A 20,598-nucleotide genomic window follows, 5' to 3' on the forward strand; every position below is an offset into this window, starting at 1 on the left:
GAGATTTTAGAAGTAGCCTTCCCATATCTCCACCTATGCAGCATTATTGTTATGCTATATTAAAAAGAAGACGCCCTTTTTATGTTTTTTTATCCCTGACTCCCTCACTCTCCCTCCTTATCTCTCTCCCCCCCTGTCTTGTGCCTCTCTCTCTCTCTCTCTCTCTCTCTCTCTCCTCTCTCTCCCTCTCTCTCTCCCTGTATTGCTCATCAACCTCTCTCTTTGTCTCTCTGTCTCTGTCTCTGTCTCTGTCTCTCTCGCTCTCTCTCTCTCTCTCTCTCTCTCTCTCTCTCTCTCTCTCTCTCTATCTCTCTCTCTCTCTCTCTACCTCTCTCTCTCTCTGCCTCTCTCCACCCTCTCATCTCAGACTCATTACAGCGATGGTGATTACATAATCCGCCAGGGTGCCACTGGCGATACCTTCTTCATCATCAGTGAAGGACAGGTGAGGAAGAGAAGGAGCAGATGCTTATCGACATGATGAAATAACGACTACACGTTGAACAGACTTTTATTCAAAGTTGGGCTGCGGCAGCTCTGCAGCCATATGGGGGTCACCTAGATTCACCTCTTCTACAAAACGATCCTGCTGATCCATCTCTCAATATTTGTATTTTATTAAAAGTTAATTAAAAAAGTGAATTACTTTCTTTAAAATCTTTACAAAAATAAAAAAATAAAGTAAAATGATATCCCTTACCCTAACCTCTATAATTAATGTTTAATAGTTCAATATATACATGTATTGTTAGTGCACAGCAACATTAACACAATGTTGTGTGGTCAGTACACAATATTTACATTGAAGCATAGGAAGCAGGTTCCCGATGTAGTATGTGGTTAACATGGCTCACTGTGTGTCGTGTACTGTCTGCTGTGTGTTGCATGTTGTGTGTTGCATGTTGTGTGTTGTGTTTAACGTGTTGTGTTGTGTTGTGCAGGTCAAGGTCAGCCAGCAGAACTCTGTGAGCGAGGAGCTGGTGTATCTGAACACGCTGTCCAAAGGGGAGTGGTTCGGGGAGCAGGCCCTCAAAGGGTAAACAACAACAAACTTGTAAAAAGTGAAACCAAACCACACGGTTTATGTACTAACGCTCTAACACACCGCATCCCTCATGATGTTTACGGGGAAGGCGTGGTGCTGATGTTGATGCAGATCTTGCGTTCATTATGCAATAGGATAAAGCTTTGTTGTGATGCACAGTCCATCTGTGAATAACAGATGGATGGTTACATTTTTACAGTAAAAAAAGTAAAATATGTAAATGTAAATGTAAAGTGTTTATGTGTAAAACCTTCTCTTCTTCTCGTCTCTCTCTCCGTCCCCTTTCCACCTCAGTGAGGACGTCCGAATGGCCAGTGTCACAGCTGTGGGTGACGTCACCTGCTTGGTCATCGATCGAGAGTGAGTCACTTCCTGAAAAACACAACCCAAAAACTCAAAAAAAAACACACCATCACAATGGACACCCCCATTTACCAAAACACACCATGTTTGCCAATCAGAAAAAAAGGATATATTTTGAGATGTATTGATTGTTTGTAGCGCTGTGTGCAGTGGGTCTGCTGTTGTCTTCCTCTTCCCACTTAATGAGTCTGGAATTTCCACTGAAGAGGAAAAAGGGAGGAAAGTGAAGTGTCTGATTTGAGTCAGCTGTGCTTCCTGTGTTTTTGTGTTTTCGCAGTACGTTCAAACAGCTCATCGGCGGTCTGGAAGAGGCGAACAACAAGCAGTACGACAGCGATGAGCTCAAAGCAAAGTAAGTCACCAAGCACCACGTCGCCGGAGCCTCGTGCTCTCACGCATTGATTTACATATGTTTAACAAAGGGTCAGCATGGAAGAGGAGATAAGAAGGAGGGCCTTTTTTTGTTAATCACAGTGGTGACATTTTGGGGGTCCCAGCTGAAAGGACAGCAACTGTAGTCGGAATGAAAAAAGAGATACAAAAACAATTACAAAATGGAATTGACATTCACAATAAGAGCAGTAGCAATGTTAATGTCAATGAAAAAAAAAATGAAAAAGATTTGGATTCGGATCAGCCTTACCACAATAAAAGCGTATCTTTTGTTGTTGTTGTGGTTGTCTGTAGGGTGGAGGCGGAGGAGGTGTACTTCTCCGGCGTGTCGCTCAACGACTTCAACGTCATCTGCACCCTGGGGATGGGGGGCTACAGCCGCGTGGAGCTGGTCTGTGATGAACCTGATAACACTAGATAGAACATTATGATCAGACACCTGACACTCAAACGCACAACAGGGGGGTTATGAACGGGGATATGAAAAATGAATGAAAATGAAAATATGTCTTGCGGAATTCATGTGTGCGTGTGTATTTATGTGTTTGTGTGCGAGTGTGTTCATGTGTGTGTGTTGTGTGAGTTTTTGTCTTTGTGTGTGAGTGTGTTCATATGTGTGTGATGTGTGAGTATTTGTGTTTGTGTGTGTGTGGGTGTGTGTGTGTGTGTGTGTGTGTGTGCTGACGTCCGTGCGTGCGTGCACGTGTGTGATTGGTGTGTATGTATGTATGACGTGTGCATGTATGTATGTATGTATGACGTGTACATGTATGTATGGGTGGGTGACGTGTGTATGTGTACGTGTGTGTGTGTGTGTTTTGTATATGTAGGTGTGTGTGCGGAATGTGTCTCTGTGCATGACGTGCGTATATGTACACATGTGTGTGTGTGTGTGTGTGTGTGTGTGTGTGTGTGTGTGTATGTGTGTGTGTTTGTGGGATGTGTATCTGTGCATGACGTGCATATATGTATACGTGTGTGTGACCAGGTGCAGTTGAAGAGCGACAGCAGCCGTTCGTTTGCGATGAAGGTGCTGAAGAAGAGGCACATCCTGGACACCAGCCAGCAGGACCACATCCTGTCTGAGAGACGCATCATGAAGGAGGCCCACAGTCCCTTCACCGTCAGGTCAGGGGGCCGGGCTAGGAGGGGTGGTCAGGGCTGGGATCCCCAGGTCAGGGTGGGGGGCTAGGAGAGGTCAGGGTGGGGGGCTAGGAGAGGTCAGGGTGGGGGGCTAGGAGAGGCGGTTAGGGCTGGGACTACCAGGTCAGAACCTTCAGGGACTCTTTATATAAGCCTTGTTGTGTTGTGTTGTTTTGTGTAGTTTTGTGTAGGCAGTACCTGACCTTCAGAGCCTCTTTATATAAGCCTTGTTGTGCTGTGTTGTGATGTATTGTGTAGGCAGTACTGGACCTATAGAGACTCTTTATATAAGCCTTGTTGTGTTGTGTTGTGTTGTTTTGTGTAGGCAGTACTGGACCTATAGAGACTCTTTATATAAGCCTTGTTGTGTTGTGTAGGCTGTACCGCACCTTCAGGGACTCAAAGTACCTCTATATGCTCCTGGAATCCTGTCTGGGAGGAGAGCTATGGTCACTGCTCAGAGACAGGTACGTGTGTGTGTGCGTGTGTGTGTGTGTGTGTGTGTGTGTGTGTGTGTGTGTGTGTGTGTGTGTGTGTGTGTGTGTGTGTGTGTGTGTGTGTGTGTGTGTGGTTGAGCCTGGTTTATTTTATTGAATGTGATGTGTGGGTGCGTGTATATGTGTACTGCATATTTCTGGGTATTTTTATGTGTGTGTTTTGGGTATTTTTGTCTGTATGCATATGTGTGTGACACTTTTATGCACTTGTGTGTGTGTTTACTGTATATTCATCCGTGTGTGTGTGTGTGTGTGTGTGTGTATGTGTATATTCATCCGTGTGTATGTGTCTGTGTGTGTGTATGTGTATATTCATCCGAGTGTGTGTGTGTGTATATTCATCCATCCGTGTGTGTGTGTGTATGTGTATATTCATCCGTGTGTGTGTGTGTGTGTGTGTGTGTTTGTGTATATTCATCCGTTTTTGTGCGTGTGTGTGTGTGTGTGTGTATATTCATCCATGTGTGTGCCTGTGTGTGTATATTCATCCGTGTGTGTGTGTATTCATCCGTGTGTGTATGTGTGTGTGTGTGTGTGTGCATATCCATGTGTGTGCATTTATGTGTGTATATGTGTGTCTGTTCCCATGTGTGTTTACACATCCCGTCGGACCACCAGGGGTTCGTTCGACGACGGGACCACGCGGTTCTACACAGGCTGTGTGATCGAGGCGCTGGCGTTCCTCCACTGCAGGGGGATCATCTACCGGGACCTCAAGCCCGAGAACATCATCCTGGACCAGCGCGGCTACGCCAAGCTGGTACCATGGCAACCGCACACCAACACACAACACACTGACCAAGGAACAATGATTCATCATGGATAGAATGGAATTGATGATATAATTAAAAGGACTGTTATTTTCTGGTCAAATCTTAACTATTTGACAGATGAGACTCCAAAGAGAACTACATTGAATTCAGAAACATTTTATTAAGGAGCAGGTGAGCAGAGTACAGGTAGGCTGCTGTCACTGGGGATCAAACCCAGTGCCTTTCTGCCAGGAGTTGAACACCTTATCCACAAGACTATCCTGCATTCCTTTATAACCCCTGAATCAGTGGTTTAACTGTATTCATCTGGATAGCTCACACAGCCTTCACCAGGAATCAGGAAGACGCAACTATCTCTTTATCACATAGCTGATATGAAGTGTAAGTACTTCATCATGACTTGCGTTACTATGACAACTACCTGTGTATTGAGCTGGGTGTGGACCAGAATGTAGATGTATATCTTATGTAGATACCCCATTATACTTGATATATTCATTATGTGCAGTCAAACCCTTGACTTGCCGCAAGACCTGCTTTATCCAGAAGGACCGTGTGGAATGCTGATCGGATAAATCCAAGATGGCAGGCTTCAACCCCGACTCTCTCTCGCCTGTGGGATGAAACTGTCTTGTTTCATCCCATAAGACTGTTAAACTCCTGAGCTACGTAGCTCACCACTATGCCACTTATTAACAGTTAATAATTAACATCTGTCTGTCTACATTTCACACCTGTTTATGCTGCATATATTTATACATTACAGCTATTATTATATTGTTATTCATGTCCAGTATTGTAATTTATTTATTTATTTATTTTTATTTAGGTCTCAGCTTTGTGTTTCTCTTATACTTATCTTTTTATATTGCACTGTTGAAGGCGCCTGAGACTCAAGGATCTCATTGCCATGCGACTGCTTCTGTAATTGTTGTCCATAGGACAATAAACCATGTGGCTTGCATCTTGCGTCTTGTGTCTCTCTCCCCCTCAGGTGGACTTTGGCTTCGCTAAGAAGGTGGGTCTGGGTAAGAAGACCTGGACGTTCTGCGGCACCCCGGAGTACGTGGCCCCCGAGATCATCCTGAACAAGGGCCACGACAGCTCGGCAGACTGCTGGTCCCTCGGGATCCTCATCTTCGAGCTGCTGAGTGGCAGGTAGAGAGGGGAGGGAGGGAGGGAGGGAGGGGGCAGGCAAGGAGAGAGAAATGGAGGGAGGGAAGGTCAGTATATAGCTAGAAAGCTAGATATCTACATAGCAAGATCGACAGACAGACAGACAGAGAGACAGACAGACAAAACGATGGATGGACTGACACAAAGAAGTACAGACACAAATGCAGATAGACAGTGTAAAGAATGTACCGATTAGGGATGAATGTGAATGATAAGGACCTTATCCCCCCGCAGCCCCCCGTTCTCGGGTTCCGACCCCATGAAGACGTACAACATAATCCTGAGAGGCATCGACATGGTGGAGTTCCCCAAGAAGATCACCAAGAGTGCCGCCAACCTCATCAAGCGTCTGTGCAGGTGACACACACTAATCCAGACCGCTAACCGCTAATGGCTCACCGCTAACCGCTAACTGCTAACCACGAATGACTCACTTCTGAACCCAAGCCGCTTGTCTAACCAGCTTACCAGATATCATTAACCACTAGCTGCTTACCCTAATCACTAACCGCTAACTGATCACTAACCGCTAACCGCTAACCCTTAATCACTCATCACTCATCGCCAACCCCTAATAATGAATCACTTCCCACTAACCACTTAACCACAGATCAATCACCACTAACACCACTAGCTCCACAGCCTAATAAAGTGCCAACGACTGATGCTCTGTATACACGTGTGTGTGTGTTTGTGTTTTATTTGTGTGTGTGTGTGTGTGTGTGTGTGTGTGTGTGTGTGTGTGTGTGTGTGTGTGTGTGTGTGTGTGTGTGTGTGTGTGTGTGTGTGTGTGTTCCAGGGACAACCCTTCAGAGCGGCTAGGGAACCAGAAGAACGGGGTGAAGGACATTCAGAAACACAAGTGAGACACCAACACACACACACACACACACACACACACACACACACACACACACACACACACACACACACACACATACACACATACACGTTCACCCACACACATACACAGTGTCTTCAGAACTCCAACCTCTGGATGGATGTGTTGTCATGGCAACTCTCCCTTCAGGTGGTTTGAGGGATTCAACTGGGAGGGGCTCCGCCAGGGGACCATAGACTCCCCCTACACACCCACTGTGAGTATGCTGTGGTCGCCGTGACAACACACTACCAGCAAACAACCACAAAACCACCGTTTTGCCGGCCACCGAACAGTTCTCAGTTAACTTTTCTATTGGTCAAGTGCTGAATCTGAGGGAGTGGACAGATTGAGGTCAAGTGTGGAGTGGAGAGGCAGCACTATGGATGAGTGTGTAGGATGTCTTTATTGAAACAAACAATTTTTTTTCCCCTTAAATCACACATTGAGTTGTTCCTGCCCACATATGTTAACAAGTAGACTAGGGTGAGCACATTCAAGGTTTTTCCTGCACAGCTTGTGTGTGCAAACAAATGAATTATAAGGGGCAGAATGCATGTCCACTCACGGTGTGTCTGTTGTTGTGTCAGGTGGCCGGGCCGCTGGACAACAGCAACTTTGACTATTTCCCTGAAGACACCGACGAGCCCCCAGACGAGGAGTCGGGCTGGGACCTGGAGTTCTAGAGAGGAGAGCCCTCTCTGCACTGTGTGTTATAAAGTGTGTTGTACGCGTTGTTAGTCATTATTTCCTTTGAATATGTTTGTATTGTGCAATGTTTTAGAGAGAAATTGGTCAACACGGTTGGAGACGTATTGAATTTATGTATTAAAGGATGTGTCATCATAAACGTCATCGTGGGATTTATTGCTTTTTTAAATCTGTCTTTATTTGGCCCTGTTCAAGGCTGCCTGCTGAATGGTCTGTTTATGTATTTTGTATTTGGCCTGTATTTGTATGGATAAGATGGGTAATTAATTAATATTGAGTCCTGGGAGGATTTCATGCAAGGCGATTGAGGTAATATTTGATATATTTGTATATTACTGTAGTGTATACACGTAACAGTACAAATCAACCAAAGAGGTTGTAGTTAAAACAAATCAACCAAAGAGGTTGTAGTTAAAACTAATCATTTCTTTGAACTTCAATACAAATGTAACCCTCCCTCAGTAAAACAGACATTCTTGGGAAGCAAAGCACTTTGAAAGTGTAGTTAACTGAAGTTAATATTTAGGTAAAAGGGGCCAAACCACAAGTCCTGTCTTCTTTCATAAATGTGTTTTTAAACACATTGTTTTGAAGAGCATCCATCTGGCCATCACACAAAGACACAAACACACACACAGTCACAAAGAAACGGATGTGTGAGTGTTTGCAACGGCAGAGTTGATCAGAACGCAGCCTGTGTTGTTTCCATATTAGAGCAGTGTGATGCTTATCTCTGCCCAGTGACCACCACAGGGCTAATCAGCCTGGGTCGGGGGCTTTAAAACCGGCCTTTTGGTTTCCAGCAACCTGAAGTCCGGACTCCCACACACACACACACACACACACACACGCACGCACGCACGCACACACGCACACATGCACGCATGCATGCACACACACACGCACACACACACACACACACACACACACACACACACACACACACACACACACACACACGCACGCACACACACACCGCCCAGATGCACGCTGATAGGACACAGTGTGTTTTCCACATTCACCAGAGGCCTATGTTGCCTATCTGTTTCAGTACAGTACTTGGCTCAAATAAGATGATCTAAGACAGATATTTTATCTATTTTTTATATTAAATGGACAGGAATGTTAAAAATAATGTTTGCATGCTTTTTTTGCATGAATAATATTCACTAGTAGAAGAGGTTTTAGAATGGTGCAGAGTGTTTAAATTAATCAATATTTACTTAAATCCACAACTTAAGGACAACGATGACATTTTGCCATGAACTGTAGGAGAAATGTTGTGATGCAGAACATAATTGGTTTTCTGAAGGGTCCATCTGTGACTTTTATGAGATTTGTTACCGATCCTAATCAAATTACATTCACTGTTAGAATATTATATTAGTAAGAGTATCTATTTGATAAAGCAAAAGAGGTCATATTTTTATCCCTATATTATTTGGTATACCTGGTAGGCCTATTCCTTTTTTTTGGGGGGCTTTTTTATCCAAATTATTATTATTTTTTTTTTCCACCTGGTGAAACCCAACAAAGTAGGCCTATTGTGGACAAAAGGTCAAGCAGGGACACGGAATTAAATCTGCAGTCTGGAGGTTTGAGGCTGAGAGGTGAATTATTGTGGACTATGAATGCGTGGACTGAGGTTCACCAGGACCTTGGATATCTTTTCACTGATCAGCCTTTCTACACGACCGAGCACGGAAGAAAGCCGGCCTACGTGACCTGAATGGTTCTCACCTATATGCGTTTCCGACTTCTACGAGGCCTTGCTATTTTTAGAAAAAGATAAATGCATGCCGAACATTGTAATGTGCAACGAAACCTGCTAAACGATATGAAAATGAATTAAATTTAATTAAAAATATATAACTTATTCATTCCAAAATCTATTGTAGAGGTTTCCAACCCAAACTATGTCAATGCATAGGCATACCTATCTCGTTAAATGATTTCCCTGCAATCTTGTTTTAAATGGCAACGTCATGAATTGATTAGACGAGTGGAAATATTCAATTAGCGCGCTCGGCTATTTCCGTCAGATGGAATTAACGCCGCGCCGCAAGGAGATTCCGCGTTCTGATTGGACGGTCACGAGTGACGATGACCGACTTCTCAAATCGACCATGAAAACTTCACACATAAATAGAGGAGAGAGGGTCTGCATCTAGACAAGCAAGCAAGAACAACACATACACACACACAGCAACAACAACAGCAAGACGAGCATCTCATCCAGTCGTCAGTGAACATGTTGGCACAGTGCGGTCTGGTGTTCCTCTTGGTGGTGACCACGGCCGCTGGCTTCGAGTTCAGCCCAGCTCCGGTGGAGTCCTCACCTCGCCGAGCCCGCTTCTCCGCCAACAGCCCGAGTGAGTAGCGCCACTATTATACTTTTTCAAAAAGTTGTTGGAAGGCTAATTGCACCGAGAAGGCTAGTAGCCTAGACAGTGCCATACAAATGCCTATTTAAAAAAGCATCCATGAAAAAAACAACATTTATTTACATCAATTTAAAAAAAAAGCTTTAAATCCAGTCACATCTTTTAGCGCTTATTGTTTTTTATTTTTGCCTTGGCCGGACAGCATGCAGTCAACGACAAAAAGTTTCAGAGAGACCGCAATCAACATAGGTGTCGATCGTCTCAAATGACCAAATGTCCAAATGCCTCGTTACCCTAACGTGCTCCCTGTGTCTGGGTGTGCAGACGATGTGGCCAAGTGTCTGAACGGCGCAGTGGCGGTGGGCTGCGGGGTGTTCGCCTGCCTGGAGAACTCCACCTGCGACACCGATGGCATGCACGACATCTGCCAGCTCTTCCTCCAGACAGCGGCCACCTTCAACACACAGGTCTGTCTGTCTTCATGACTGTGTCTGTCTGTCTGTCTATCGGTCTGTCTGTCTGTCTGTATGGTGCAAGGGTTAAGACCCAATGTATGGTAATATTATAGGGTAAACACAATGCTTATGGTGTTACTCTGCAGGCTATTATACAGGATAAAGTACAATCTATTATGATATATGTTTGCTGTGTAAAATCCATTTTATTATTGTTTTCCTCTTCCTCTCTTGTTTTTGTGTAGTGTAACTCCTTTTATTGGTGTCCTGTTCAGGGTAAAACAGTTGTATTGTTGTGTTTCTTGTTCAGGGTAAAACAGTATATTGGCTTGTTTCCTGTTCAGGGTAAAACAGTTGTATTGTTGTGTTTCTTGCTCAGGGTAAGACCTTTGTGAAGGACAGCCTGCGCTGCATCGCTCAGGGAGTCACAGCTAAAGTGTTCCAGACCATCCGCCGCTGTAACGTCTTCCAGAGGATGATCGCGGAGGTACACACACACACACACACACACACACACACACACACACACACACACACACACACACACACACACACACACACACACGTGGAGGCACGGAGACAGATGTGCACACATGCACACCTGCACGCACACACACATACATGCACACATTTGTGCTCACACACACACACACACACACGCCTGCATGCACACAGACATGCACAAACACACACAAACGTACGCACACAGACACACACTTGTGCGTGAATGCATGCGTGCACACCCACACACACCACACACACACACACACACACACACACACACACACACACACACACACACACACACACACATGCACTCACATGCACTCACATGCACTCACACATTTAAATGCACATAGACACAGGCATGCACTCACACAAAAACAGACACCAATATGCAAATGCACACATAACGAGTGTTCTGTTTGTTAGGCCCAGATGTGTGTGTAATGGTTGCATCTGTTTCTGTGCTATAGTGATTGTTAATGGTTGGGTATGTTTGTGTGGTATACCATAGGTATGTCTAATGACGTGTCTGTGTGTTAAATGTATGTATAATGAGTGTGTTTGTGTGCTCTAGGCATGTCTCATGCGTGTCACATGTATGTATAATGAGAGTGGTTTGTCGGTGTGATAGAGGTACTAACTTTATAAACAGCTACGTGTGTGTATGCTGTATAGTTATGTATAACTATACATAGGTGTGTGCTATGTATTGAGGTGTTTGTATGTATAACAGGTAGTTTATTGTGTGCTATAGCTGTGTAAAATTAGCTGTGTGTGTTTGTGTGTGTGTGTGTGTGTGTGGGCTGTAGGTGCAGGAGGATTGCTACAGCAGTCTGGATATCTGCACCGTGGCACGCACCAACCCAGACGCCATCGGTGAGGTGGTGCAGGTGCCCACCCACTTCCCCAACAGGTAGGCACCGACTGGGGTACACAAGTCTGACAGCAGCCAAGCTCACATCTGGGTCAACAGGGGCGTCTCGTTTGCCTTGGTGTTTGTTTTTACCGAGCGTGGTACCGGAGGAACTGATCTGTAACCACGTAATTGGCCAACAAAAGCTTGCACCGGCAGTAGTAAACTGTAAAAAAAGAGTTTCTTTAAAGGTTTCAAACCAATACCGTGTTTAGTGGCTGCTGTATAAATACTTCTAAAAAAATCCCCTTCTGAAAGCATCATCTACTCACAGATTTGTTTTCTTCAGTAGAACATCTCCGTAACAAAACAGGAAACAAGGCGTAACTCCGCCCCTTGCAGTTTTTGGTTTCCAGCCCAGGCTCGGTGCCCTCTCCCACCAAATGCTCTGCTATAACATAGTAGGACTGCGGGATCAGAGGTTCTTCCGTAACGTAGAATAACTGCTAGATCCCGAAGGACGTACTCAGTGAATCTGGATTTCCTGCAGTAATCATCAGGTCATCTGAGCAATGGACACAGCATGGTTCAACTTTAGATAACGAGACACCCCATTATTCTCTGTCGTCTCTTTTATCCAAAACAACAATGAATAACTAGGAAGACGTTTTGGCATTTTACTCAAGGATGCCAATAGACTATCCTACTCAACTTATTTGTGGTTGGCAAAACCCTGAACTAACTCTTTCTGATGGATTCAAAAACAGCTTTCCTATAAAACATAGGAAACATGAGACTTCAGCGAGATGGGATGATACCAAACCAGGGGAATCAATGACTTCTAGACCACACAGTTTGTTGTTGCCTTGGAGTGTATTGTCAGGCCTGGATGTAATAGAACTGTTGTGAAACTTGAGATGAACTATGGAGAAACAGGAATTTGTCATTGGTCTTGGTTTGATTTATTCCATCATAAGGGATTTGATCTCAAAGCAACAGTACTCTTAAATCTATTCAATGTTTTCCACCTCAAATATTTTCTTTAAAAGCAAGGACTTTAAGCCCTTCAAGAAGAAGTGAAGCAGAATTGAATAACTATCCTGTCCCATAACATGGAAGCATAGTGACTCATCTGCTGTGTTTTCCAAAAAAATCGGAAGACCCACCTCTTCTGCAGATCCATCTCATAGCTTATGTACTTTAATGTTTTTAGCTTTTATATTGAACATAGTTCTATATTTTCATTTCTAGTGCTTATCTACATTTTTGGGTCTAACTGCTCCAATTCTTTGTTCTCACCTTCACCTGTGTTGCTTTGAATGATAAAAGTGTCTGATAAATCCCAAAATATAAATCAAGCCTTTCAAAAATGAATTCACAGTTGTATGTAATAGGCCTATACAAACCTTTAAAAAATGTACAGTGACATCATAAGAGGGGTTCTGGTCGTCCATCCATCCTACATCCGGAAGGACACTCCCACTTATGATGTCACAAACGCGTAGCTTTTGAAACGACTGGTTAATCGACATCAACCCCCTGTTGGCAGTCCAAACAGGACCCCTTTAAACACTAGATGTATATCTTCCCTTCCCCACGTGTAACAACACAAACCAGCTCTCCTTCCCTGTACTGCACTGCACTGTACCGTAACGTACTGTGTGTGCTCATGACGCTCCCCCTTGTGGCTCCCCCCAGGTACTACAGCACTCTGCTGCAGGCTCTGCTGGCGTGCGACGAGCAGACGGTGGCGGTGGTGCGCGCCGGGCTGGTCGCCCGCCTGGGGCCCGACATGGAGACCTTCTTCCTGCTGCTGCAGAACCAGCCCTGCGTGCCCGGCGGCTCCAGCATGGCGGGCGGCAACAGCAACCCGGCCAGCTGGAGGAACATGCCCGTCTTCAACATCCAGCCCAGCTTCAGGGGTCGCGACCCCACCCACCTGTTCGCCCGCAAGAGGTCCGTGGACGAGAAGCTGCGCCAGTACAAGGGGGAGAATTAGATGCGTGTGCGCATGCTCCCGACGCACGTACGCACACACACACACACACACACACACACATACGCGCATACAGGCACACGCACATACACTCTACATTAATGTATGGGATACATGCCCGCATGCATGCATCCTGAATGTTCTTGACACACACGCCATGCACCCAGATAGAAATACACACACAAACACACACACACACACACACACACACACACCTTTGCACACAAGCTTTCTTCTTTTTCTTTTAATTTATTCAAATGATCAGCTATCGTAGCCAAATATGTTTTTTCTTTCATGTTGACGATGGATTGGTCTGTGAAAAAGCTGGCTTTTAAAAGCTACACCACCATCCAAAGCTTAGCCAAAATCCTACACTGTATCAAACCAACGAAAACATACTTTACCTAATCAAATCTAACCAAACATCAAACATTATAGATACAAAATATATATTGAAAAAAAACATGATGTTGATTATCATTGTGGTTTATTGTCTTGTACAATGTTTAATTTATGAGGCTTCTATATTTGATATAGTGCATGGGTCCAAATGTTCTATCGAAGCTAAAAGGGGACACAAGGTGAAATCATGCTGGTCGTGACTCGCGTCTGTCTTCTGATTGGCCCTCTCCCGTGCCTGTCATGTACCCTTTCAAATTGTATGTTACTATGCTGACACTTACTATGCAAAGCATGTTTACTGTGACGAGCAGAAGTTTGGAAAGATTGAGTATAGTATCTATATAGATACATAGATATATACATCTATATATATATAGATATATACAACATATGAATAAGGAACGGAAGTAGAAGTCTGGTACTCTGCTGCGAAACTTGTTGTTATGTGTTGGAATAAATGATGTCACATGGTGGATTTTGGCTGATGGAGGTTTGTTTTGGATTTTTCTCTTTGATGGGATTATTTACCATCTGTTTTAAATATTGGACAAGAGAGAACATTTATTTGATTAATATATCCTAATTAAATAAATAGTCAGTCAATGTGTTTCGGATAGTAATGAAACAAGGTACTGTAAACCGCACTTGTGTGGCCAGGCCATGTTAATGTGTTTAATACACAACACCATTAGGGACAGCATTTTCTGGCTCATGGTTTATAGTACAATATAGCAGTTTAACTTTATATCTTGTTATACACTCATAATATCCATAGTAATAATAATAGTAATCAATAGTAGCCTACAAAGGAAAAACCTTTACATATAAAGCTGTCACATATATACAACAATGCTGTAACTGCGACCATCAGCAATGTATTAATTCTCTCCAAACACATACATTTAATACAACACTTTGTTGAGTCATCCTTGATCTCTGTCACAACGCATGACAGTTAATTTCGCTTTGAGCATAGAAAGTAGTTAATAGCATTCAGATGCAGTGTTTGATGCCAGCGTTAACATTTCACACACAACTGATTAACATGACGATGCTTTCATGAAGCGTTCCAACACAATGGGTGGCCTTTAAAAGCAAATATTGTTAAAGGAATTATCTCACCTCGAAAAAAGCACAACGCACAACTACTAATTAACATCGACAGCGTTAAGCGCCCTTGAAAGAAATCCATTGTCATTGGATTAGTTTATAGTTAATAGTTAATGACACATTGCTTTTCCAGGTCTCCTGAGCTGGAAAAGGGGAAGTGAAGAACCATGTTAATTGGTGCCTCTATCTCTAGAATTTCCCCCAGGGGTTAGCAGCCTGTTCTGGGTTCCCGCCTCACTGAAACACCTCATTAACTGGAGCTGTTGGGAGACCAGAGTCAGCCAAGCGGTGGACCGACCTTATTAAGGGAGGTGGGGGTCGTTTTGAAAGAGCACTTACAGGGTAGTTGTTAAGCCCCCAAAAATAGATTGTCAATGAGTTGCATGGAGGATCCGGGAATTGAACTAGCAACCGTCTGGTGGCCAGATACCTGCTCTTCAAGATGAACACTATAAGTATAGGCTTAAGGCATCTCTGTTTATTCAATCAAAGTGACTCACACACCACCAGTGAGTCACAGTGAATTTGAGACACATGTCAGGAAGTCTAGTGGTCTGGGACTTGGACTCCCATCCGATGGGATCAGGGTGTGTCAACCTGTAGGCCTCCTCGAGCAAGACGTCTAACTCGACCTGCTCCTTTATGACATGTATACAAATTCACTGTTACTCACTTTGCATAAAAATGTGTGTTAAGTAAATGATAAATAACTAAAATAAATAGTAAAGTGTTCTGCAGGTCGAGGTTTTGTGATTGTCATCAAAGGCTCCATACAGGGCAGGTATAAACCTTAAAAAAAAAAACGAAGCATAAAGCAAGAGAAGAACAAGAATGAATAGTCGGGGAAAAAAGCAAAAACAGCTCAGAGCAGAGAGCCAGCTTCATTGGTCAAGGATGATTGTGACGGATCGGCTCTTCAAAGCAAAAATTTTAATTTCCGGACAGCTACTTCTATTGGTGAATGTGTTTCCGACTGAAGTACATGTGCGGGCAGGAGGAATGTCCACAGGAAGGAAGCCCAGCTGTGTGAGCTCCAGGCAGTGGGTTTGTGTGCGGCGGTCACACAGCTAATCAGTAAAGGCATCCTCACGTATTCCTGGAAATTGTATGGTCCGTTCGCCAGGACCAAAAAACCCGGAATCTCTCTGTAAAAAAACAAAAAAAACAGCCCCGTCTCCATGCTTAGATGTTTCCTGGTGAACACAAATAACTAACTAGTCACCCAATGGTTTCTTTTTTTTTGGTTTTATTAATACACTTTTACCTACAAAGCATTTTCTGTGCAACAGAGCGATGCAAATACTGGTCTCTTGTTCGTGAAATTCATTATGTACAAAATGTATTCAGGAGGACAGTATAACCACAGCTGTGGTTGGAGTGGAATGATCCATGTTCAAACCCTGTTGTGCGCACTCTAACTTCTAAAGCCTATCCTTGATCAAGAGGTATTAACCCCTACCTGCTGCATGATGATGAGTATCTACTAGGGGTGTGCATCTCTCCAATAAAAGACGATTTGATGCGTATCTCGATACATGGGGTACGATACGATTCAGGAACGATACATTTTTAAAATGGAACGATTCGATTCAGTTCGATTCAGAAGGATTTCGATTCGATTCGATGTGGCACGGCTCAATTCGAGAGGGTATGATGCAATGGATTTCTTGTTGAAAGTAGACAATCATTTCACAAAATGAATTAACTTGTAAATGTGGCATTTACAAGTTATGGCATTTCCTTCAAAAAGATTTATCAAAGACTAGAGAAGAAGTTTATTTGTTAGGAGTGTGCATCTCTCCAATAAAAGACGATTCGATGCGTATCTCGATACATGGGGTACAATACGATTCAGGAACGATAAATTTTTAAAATGGAACGATTCGATTCAGTTCGATTCAGAAGATTTTTTGAAGATCTTTTAAATCAAAATCGATTTTCCGATTCAAATCGGTTTTTGTTACACCCCTAGTATCTACATAATAACAAGCTCTGTAACCGGCTGCCGATAGGAGCATCTGCTAAATGACTTAAAGGTTAATACTGATACCCAGAACAGATATTGATTATGATACGCAGAAAAGCATATCTTCCTATGGTAGGTCAGGCAGCACATGAAGGTACCTCTCTCTCTCTCTCTCTCTCTATCTCTCTCCAAATGTGGTTGTGGGAGATTGCTGACTTATAAGCTTTAAAAGACAAAAAGAGACACTATAAGAGATGCTGCATTTCTGATAATAAAAAAATGATTTAAAGGGTTTGAAAGGCCCCGTAAAAGGTGTCACAACAGACCTCATGATTGACACAGGCTAGTAACAACTACTTAAAATGCATTAAAGTTCCCTGGGACACCAGAAAGAAGTTCAAAGGGTTGAAACAATGTGTTGGTGAAGCAGATGCACAAACATGTAAGACGGGGTTGGGGTCGTAGGATTTTCAGACATAAAAATTGGGGCACCGGCCCTTTAAAGGTTAGGGAACGACTCCATGGACGCTCCACCAGAACCCGGCCTGGATCAGATGTTGGAAGGGGGATGACCCACTCAGAACCAGCTGCTCCATCACCCGTCCTCCTGACCACCATCAGCACCACTGACTTCTGAAGCAGCTACAAGTTCCTTCACACCACCAGCTACAAGTTCTTTAACACCACCACTAGAGGGCAGGCATGGAGCGCTGTGTTCCAGGAACAGGAAAGGGGGGAGGATGAGCTGACCTCAAGCCCAGGAGGAGCTGCCGTCGTTGGGCATCGCTGCAGAACACTGAACCCCAGGAGCTGACAGATCCAGGTACTCCTGGAGAGAATCAAAAGTGTGTTGGCAATCCGTTTTAATTCACGGTTTTCTATAGATTCCCATTCTTCTGTCCCATATTTGTCATGTGGGACAGAATAGACATAGCTTAAAGGGACTATGTGAAGGATTTTTGCTAGCACAAAGCACTATAAATCTAGTAAATGTAACACTAGTCATACTACATATAAATAAACGCATGGAAAAAGTGTTAAATGGTCAGATTTTTACATAATTATCTGCTTGAAAAGCTAAACTGTCAAATACAGTCGATCGGTATTGGAGGAAAAGACAAAGATACGAATGCTTTCGACTAACCTTGTTGGTGATCTGAGACAGTGTGTGGTCCAGGTCCAGAACCAGCTGCTGGAAGGTGGGTCTTTGGGATGGACCAGAGCGCCAGCAGGCTGTCATCAGACCATACCTTGTAACACATAACCCCATTCTTTAGTGTGACACACCTACCATGTTAATGTGACCCTTCTTGTAAAAAATAAACCAAACTTTGATTTAAAGTGTAGGGTTTAAATATTGGCCTGTGTATGGGTACGTGTGTTGGTGTGCGTGTGCATACGTGGGAATATGTGTGTACACTCTTGCATGTTTGTGTGTGTCATGTGTGTGAGGGTCCTGTGTACTGGTATGTGTACGCACATATATGTGTGCACTAGTGTGTGTGTGTGTGTGTGTGTGTGTGTGTGCACATGTGTGTGTGTGTGTGTGTGTGTGTGTGTGTGTGTGTGTGTGTGTGCGCTCACAGTTCCGGGGTGCAGGAGGAGGGTCTCTCCATGCGGTGACCTTCCCTCAGCAGCTTGAAGAGCTCCTCCACCGGGACCCCCGGGTAGGGGGAGCCCCCCAGGGTGAACATCTCCCACAGCAGCACCCCGAAGGACCAGCTGCCAAACAAACACCCACATCCACCCAGAATATTATACTGATATTCAGCAGAATGATTAAGAGACTCACACCACTCTGGTGTGTGTATATACAGTCAAACAGTAACATTGAGTGTGTGTGTTGAAGCCATAGGCTCACACGTCACTCTGGTGTGTGTACATGTGGTCAAACAGTAACATTGTGTGTGTGTTGAAGACTCACACGTCACTCTGGTGTGTGTATATACGGTCAAACAGAGCCTCTGGCGCCATCCACTTCACAGGCAACCGTCCCTGTATAAACACAGCAACATATTGTATTTGTTATTCACACAGTAAAATAAGTAAAATATAACATAATATACAGTAAAGTATAATGCCCAGAAAGCATAATACACACAGTCAAATAATTGATACAACTATTCTATTATGTTTTCTTCAAAGAAATTCACAGTAAATAACATACAGGTGATGAAGCAGGTGGGTATTAAGTTCAACTAAAGATATTGGGGTTGGAACCCAGAACCTTTGGGCTGGGAGTCCTACACCCTGGCCAGCAGAAGACCCGCCCCCCCCCTTGGCTTTGCCTACGTTGGTGGTCTTCTTGTAGTAGTCGATGTGGTGCACGTCTCTAGCCAGGCCGAAGTCAGCGATTTTCATCACCTCGTCTTCTGTGACCAGCACGTTGCGTGCCGCCAGGTCTCTGTGAATACACTAAAGAAGGGGAGGGACTTATTTTTTAGCACATTTTTAGCACATGTATTTGGTCAAACTTATTATGTGCAACAGAGCGATGCAAACACTGGTCTTTTGTTAATTAAATTCATTATATACAAAATGTGATAAGGAGACTTTAGTACATTTACATTTAAGGCATTTAGCAGACGCTTTTATCCAAAGCGACTTAAAATAATTTGTCAGAAGAAAGAGAAACAATACATCGCTGTCGTTACAGTAAAGATATTCATAGAAACAAGTGCTAAGGATTAACAATTGCTAGGTTAATAGTTGATAGTAGGCGATTATTACTGCTCATTCTTCATATTGCGGAGAAGGGCATTAACACTGGCCTGGTTTCAATACAAAAATGTAAACATGCAAGGATTTGAAAGATTCCTGGGATGTTTGTGCCCCAAACAGTTTCATTTCTTGAATTGCCTCTACCTTTGACTTCTATTGCTGTGACCCACCACCCTATCCCATAAGGATCAATACAGCGTTCAAAGGAAAAGTTAACAGGACAACCTTTGGGAACATCAGGATCAGATCAATGTTTCCCAGACACCGTGGCTGCTCACCTTCTTGGAGGCCAGGTAGGCCATGCCGCGGGCCACCTGGTAGGCCCCGGAGACCAGCTCCGAGACCCCCACCCCGCCCAGGGCCACCTGCCAGGGCCCACTGCAGTACTCCTGGCCCTCGGGCCGGCGGGAGCGCAGGTAGTCTCTCAGGTTCCCCCGGGACGCGTACTCCACCACCACGTACAGAGGACCTGGACACCGGCAGGGGAGAGGACACCCAGTCAACCCATCACAGTCTTCAAGCAGAGTGTACAGAGGCTCAACTACAGCGTGGTCACATACAGAGGACCTGGGCGCCAGCAGGAGAAGACACAGCCACGTCAACCCATCACAGTCTATAGCAGAGTGTACAGAGAGTGAACCCCTTCACCCCCCCACTGTGAGAGGGGGTTGTGGAGCAGTGCTCACCCTCCTGGGTGCAGGCTCCCAGCAGGTTGATGATGTTCTTGTGTCGGCCGATCATCTTCATCATCTCCATCTCTGAGGCCAGGTCGCACAGGTCCCTCTCCGTCCCGTCCGCTGTACATTCACCGGAAATATGAATATATTACATAAATACAAACAGATTGTGATGGTATAATGGTTTAATCAACAAACATAGTAAAGACTGAGCGATACTTGAATAGGAATACAGAACAATACAATACAGAGTCAAATAAAGAGAAAATTAATATTCAGTATTGATATCATATCAATGGATAGATTAACAAACATGATTAAATACAAAAGGGTAGAAGTAGAGACCTTTGAGCATCTTCACGGCCACCTTGGTGATGCGTGTGGGCCGGTTCTTCTCCAGACCAACCACCTCGGCCAGCCACCACCTGCCCAAAACAGCCCTCGCCAGGGCTTTACCCAGGGTCAGCCTGGGTGGAGGAGGAGGAGGTGGAGGAGGACGAGGACAAGGAGTGGAGGGAGGAGGAGGAGGAGGAGGAGAGGAGGAGA

At 44.3% G+C, this 20,598-nt stretch overlaps 3 protein-coding genes across 3 annotated transcripts in view; 2 read left to right on the plus strand and 1 right to left on the minus strand.

Annotated features, from left to right (window-relative positions):
• The window catches only part of LOC311367679 (cGMP-dependent protein kinase 1-like), a gene marked incomplete at both ends in the record, with an annotated part of 13,242 nt that extends 6,286 nt beyond the window's left edge, over positions 1–6,956 (plus strand). The window contains 13 exons of the mRNA XM_084486492.1: positions 368–445; positions 942–1,036; positions 1,340–1,405; positions 1,686–1,760; positions 2,096–2,192; positions 2,790–2,929; positions 3,322–3,411; positions 4,060–4,201; positions 5,209–5,372; positions 5,625–5,747; positions 6,190–6,252; positions 6,421–6,487; positions 6,861–6,956. Coding sequence (XP_084342618.1) covers positions 368–445; positions 942–1,036; positions 1,340–1,405; positions 1,686–1,760; positions 2,096–2,192; positions 2,790–2,929; positions 3,322–3,411; positions 4,060–4,201; positions 5,209–5,372; positions 5,625–5,747; positions 6,190–6,252; positions 6,421–6,487; positions 6,861–6,956 — 1,296 coding nt within the window. The remainder of the gene's footprint in view (positions 1–367; positions 446–941; positions 1,037–1,339; positions 1,406–1,685; positions 1,761–2,095; positions 2,193–2,789; positions 2,930–3,321; positions 3,412–4,059; positions 4,202–5,208; positions 5,373–5,624; positions 5,748–6,189; positions 6,253–6,420; positions 6,488–6,860) is intronic.
• Positions 6,957–9,232: 2,276 nt separating this feature from the next.
• stc1l (stanniocalcin 1, like) lies at positions 9,233–13,179 on the plus strand (the record flags this gene model as incomplete). Its single annotated transcript, XM_084486201.1, has 5 exons — positions 9,233–9,353; positions 9,690–9,832; positions 10,200–10,307; positions 11,137–11,240; positions 12,879–13,179. 5 exons carry the CDS (start codon positions 9,233–9,235, stop codon positions 13,177–13,179), a joined length of 777 nt encoding a protein of 258 aa, XP_084342327.1.
• Positions 13,180–17,405: 4,226 nt separating this feature from the next.
• The window catches only part of fgfr1b (fibroblast growth factor receptor 1b), a gene marked incomplete at both ends in the record, with an annotated part of 8,789 nt that continues 5,596 nt past the window's right edge, over positions 17,406–20,598 (minus strand). The window contains 10 exon segments of the mRNA XM_084486995.1: positions 17,406–17,483; positions 17,799–17,904; positions 18,239–18,376; positions 18,579–18,649; positions 18,947–19,069; positions 19,654–19,844; positions 20,062–20,172; positions 20,398–20,470; positions 20,472–20,500; positions 20,503–20,519. Coding sequence (XP_084343121.1) covers positions 17,406–17,483; positions 17,799–17,904; positions 18,239–18,376; positions 18,579–18,649; positions 18,947–19,069; positions 19,654–19,844; positions 20,062–20,172; positions 20,398–20,470; positions 20,472–20,500; positions 20,503–20,519 — 937 coding nt within the window.

The sequence above is a fragment of the Micromesistius poutassou genome, assembly GCF_964030765.1.
Source record: "Micromesistius poutassou genome assembly, chromosome: 22".
NCBI classification, from domain to species: Eukaryota; Metazoa; Chordata; class Actinopteri; order Gadiformes; family Gadidae; genus Micromesistius; species Micromesistius poutassou.